General features: G+C 42.1%; 1 protein-coding gene across 1 annotated transcript in view; it reads right to left on the bottom strand.

Annotated features, from left to right (window-relative positions):
- Positions 1-305: 305 nt before the first annotated feature.
- LOC310723014 (SH3 and multiple ankyrin repeat domains protein 1-like) overlaps positions 306-3,250 on the bottom strand; it is a gene marked incomplete at both ends in the record, with an annotated part of 4,594 nt that continues 1,649 nt past the window's right edge. Inside the window, 2 exons of the mRNA XM_083570836.1 lie at positions 306-414; positions 687-758. Coding sequence (XP_083426962.1) covers positions 306-414; positions 687-758 — 181 coding nt within the window. The remainder of the gene's footprint in view (positions 415-686; positions 759-3,250) is intronic.

Below are 3,250 nucleotides of genomic sequence, written 5' to 3' on the forward strand. Positions count from 1 at the left end.
ATGTGATAATAATAATCTGTAAAACACCGGAGTGTTGCAAATGTGGTTTTGTGTTTTGACTATTTTAAATGTGTATTTGTTCTGAATTCAGCAGCAGCGTTCCGAGTCTATTTTTTAATTCTGTTTATTTTTAAATGTATCTTTTACATTTTGCAATAAAAGTTTTCAAATGGCACAATTTAGATATTTAAATATTACATCATTACATTTCATTTTATTTTCTGCTGCTCATTGGGGTGTTTTATATAAATATATGTTTTTTGTAAAAGTATCTACTGCTTGAAAAGTGTAATGTGACCTCTGACCTCCTGTTTCGGGGTCATGATAGTTGGGGTCGACTCCCTTATCCAGGAGCTTAGCAACCTTCTCCACGTTGCCAGACTGGATGTACTCCATGAACTTCTTCAGACTGGCCTGTAGGGGGAGACAGAGATGAGATGGCAGGGCTAAAGAACACAACTCAGCTTACAGAAGCAAGAAACACACACACACACACACACACACACACTGTCTTTCTCTTTCTCTCTCAAACTACTCAATGAGGCAGTGGAGGAATTCACATATACCATCTGGGATACCAAATACACACACACACACACACACACACACACACACACACACACACACACACACACACACACAGAGTGTTCGGTCAAATTAAAGCAGAACAGCTCTCAGTGGGGTACCTTCGTATGCAGCTTGGCGAGCTGCTTCTCATCGAGGTTGGTCTGCTTATACACTCGGGTTTTGTAGCGAAACTGAAAGAAACATAAAGAGACACAATTAGCGTAAAAAAAACAAACGCAACGCTACACACGCTACAACGTGTTTATCACATCGTCTACGGGTGTGAACAGGAAATTGATTACATCTTATCACAGGATGCGTTCAATTGAAAAGCGGCGTTTGGCAGAACCTGAATGATCCATCTCAGGAGAAATGTGGAGCAGCTGATAGAATTTACACAGAGTTTTATAATACAGAGAAATAAAGCCGTATGATTCTAGAAGACTTGTAGTTCCATGCGGGTGTTTAAGTCAAACCAGGACTTTTAATGTTCAGGTTAAAAAAGTGGATGTAACGGGGCAGAACTACACACAGTAGTGAGTGTCCTATTACTGATAGGTGGCGCACATGTTCCGGGTCGGTCCAGAGAGCGTTAATCAATATGGAAGAAGACAGTGTTAGTGTGTGCATGGACCAGCGTGTGGCGCTGAAGCTGTAAAAGCCGCATATATCTACAGAAAAGTTCAAGCGCAGTACAGTGATGAGACGCTCAGCCACAGGAGGACATTTGAATGTTGTAAAACGTTTTAAAGATCAGTGGTGATCGTGATCCCGGTCGTGGTGCTTTCCTGATGACGAAGTGAAGCAGCATGTCTGAAGATGGTTCAGGCGTCCTGACAAATCTTTTTACAGTATGAATAATTTTTCCAGGTGTTGGTGAACCGCGGGATCAGTGTGTAAAAGCAGCAGAGGAGGATGTCAAAAAATCAATGCAGTTTCCACTCCTTGAAATTTGTTCTTTTATTTTATACCCTTAAAAATCCCGGTTTGACTTAAACAACCCTCGTATTTTGTGAGATTCCGAATCCTTACACTCGTCTGTCCCAAAGTCCCTCAGCATCCAAAAAGGAGTTTCCATTTTCTACAAGGACATCAGTCAGATAACACGAGTGCGAAAGAACTCAATTCCCTCAGAGAGATAACGTGAACTCGGCAGAGCGACTTCGCCCTCCTGAGGACTTTCATCTTACATCCCGTTCTTTATCGAATCGACTTCATTATAATCTCTAATTTCATTCAATCTGTTCATTTAATTTAATTCTGGGCAAAGTGGGAAGTTAGAAACGAAACGGTGGTGTTTTCATGGGTTTGAAATCGAGCGTGGAGGCTTTTTACGAATCTGTCAATATCTGTTTATTTCCCAAAGTCATGACTCACCTTAATGCAGAACTGAGAATCACCACGGCAACAAACCATCTGAGAAACCAGTGATATAATAAACCACATACATCCTTTCAATCTCACACACACACACACACACACACACACACACACACACACACACACCAAACTCCATGCACTTCTACACACTACAAACACACACACACACCAAACTTCATGCACTTCTACACACTACAAACACACACACACACACACCAAACTTCATGCACTTCAACACACTACAAACACACACACACACACACACACACACACATCAAACTCCATGCACTTTTACACACTACACACTCCATCCCTACACACCAGACACACACACACACACACACACACACATCCCTGTACTCCATCCCTTCACACACACACACACACACACACACACACACACACACACACACACACACACACACACACACACACACATATACACACACACAAAACTCCATGTACTCCTATACACTACACACTCCATTCTTATACACTACACACACACACACACACCAAACTCCATGCACTTCTACACACTACAAACACACACACACACACACACACACACACACACACACACACCAAACTTCATGCACTTCAACACATTACAAACACACACACACACACACACACACACACACACACACACACACACACACACACATCAAACTCCATGCACTTTTACACACTACACACTCCATCCCTACACACCACACACACACACAAACACACACACACACACACACACACACCCCTGTACTCCATCCCTTCACACACACACACACACACACACACACACACACACACACACACACACACACACACACACACACACACACACACATATACACACACACACAAAACTCCATGTACTCCTATACACTACACACTCCATCCTTATACACTACACACACACACACACACACACACACACACACACACACACACACACACACACACACACACCAAACTCCATGTACTACTATACACTACACAATACACACTATACACTACACACACACACACACACCAAATTCCATCTATTTCTATACACTACTCACTATACATTACAGACTATACACACTAAACTACACACACACTACACAGTGCACACACATGTCAAACTCGATGTACTCTTATACACTACATACTATACGTTCCATCCCTACACACTACACACACACACACACACATAAACACACACACACACACCAAACTCCATGTACTCCTATACACTACACACAGACACACACCAAACTGCATGTTCTCCTATATACTACAAACTATACACACTACACTA

Source organism: Silurus aristotelis (genome assembly GCF_946808225.1).
Source record: "Silurus aristotelis genome assembly, contig: scaffold_243, whole genome shotgun sequence".
NCBI lineage: Eukaryota > Metazoa > Chordata > Actinopteri > Siluriformes > Siluridae > Silurus > Silurus aristotelis.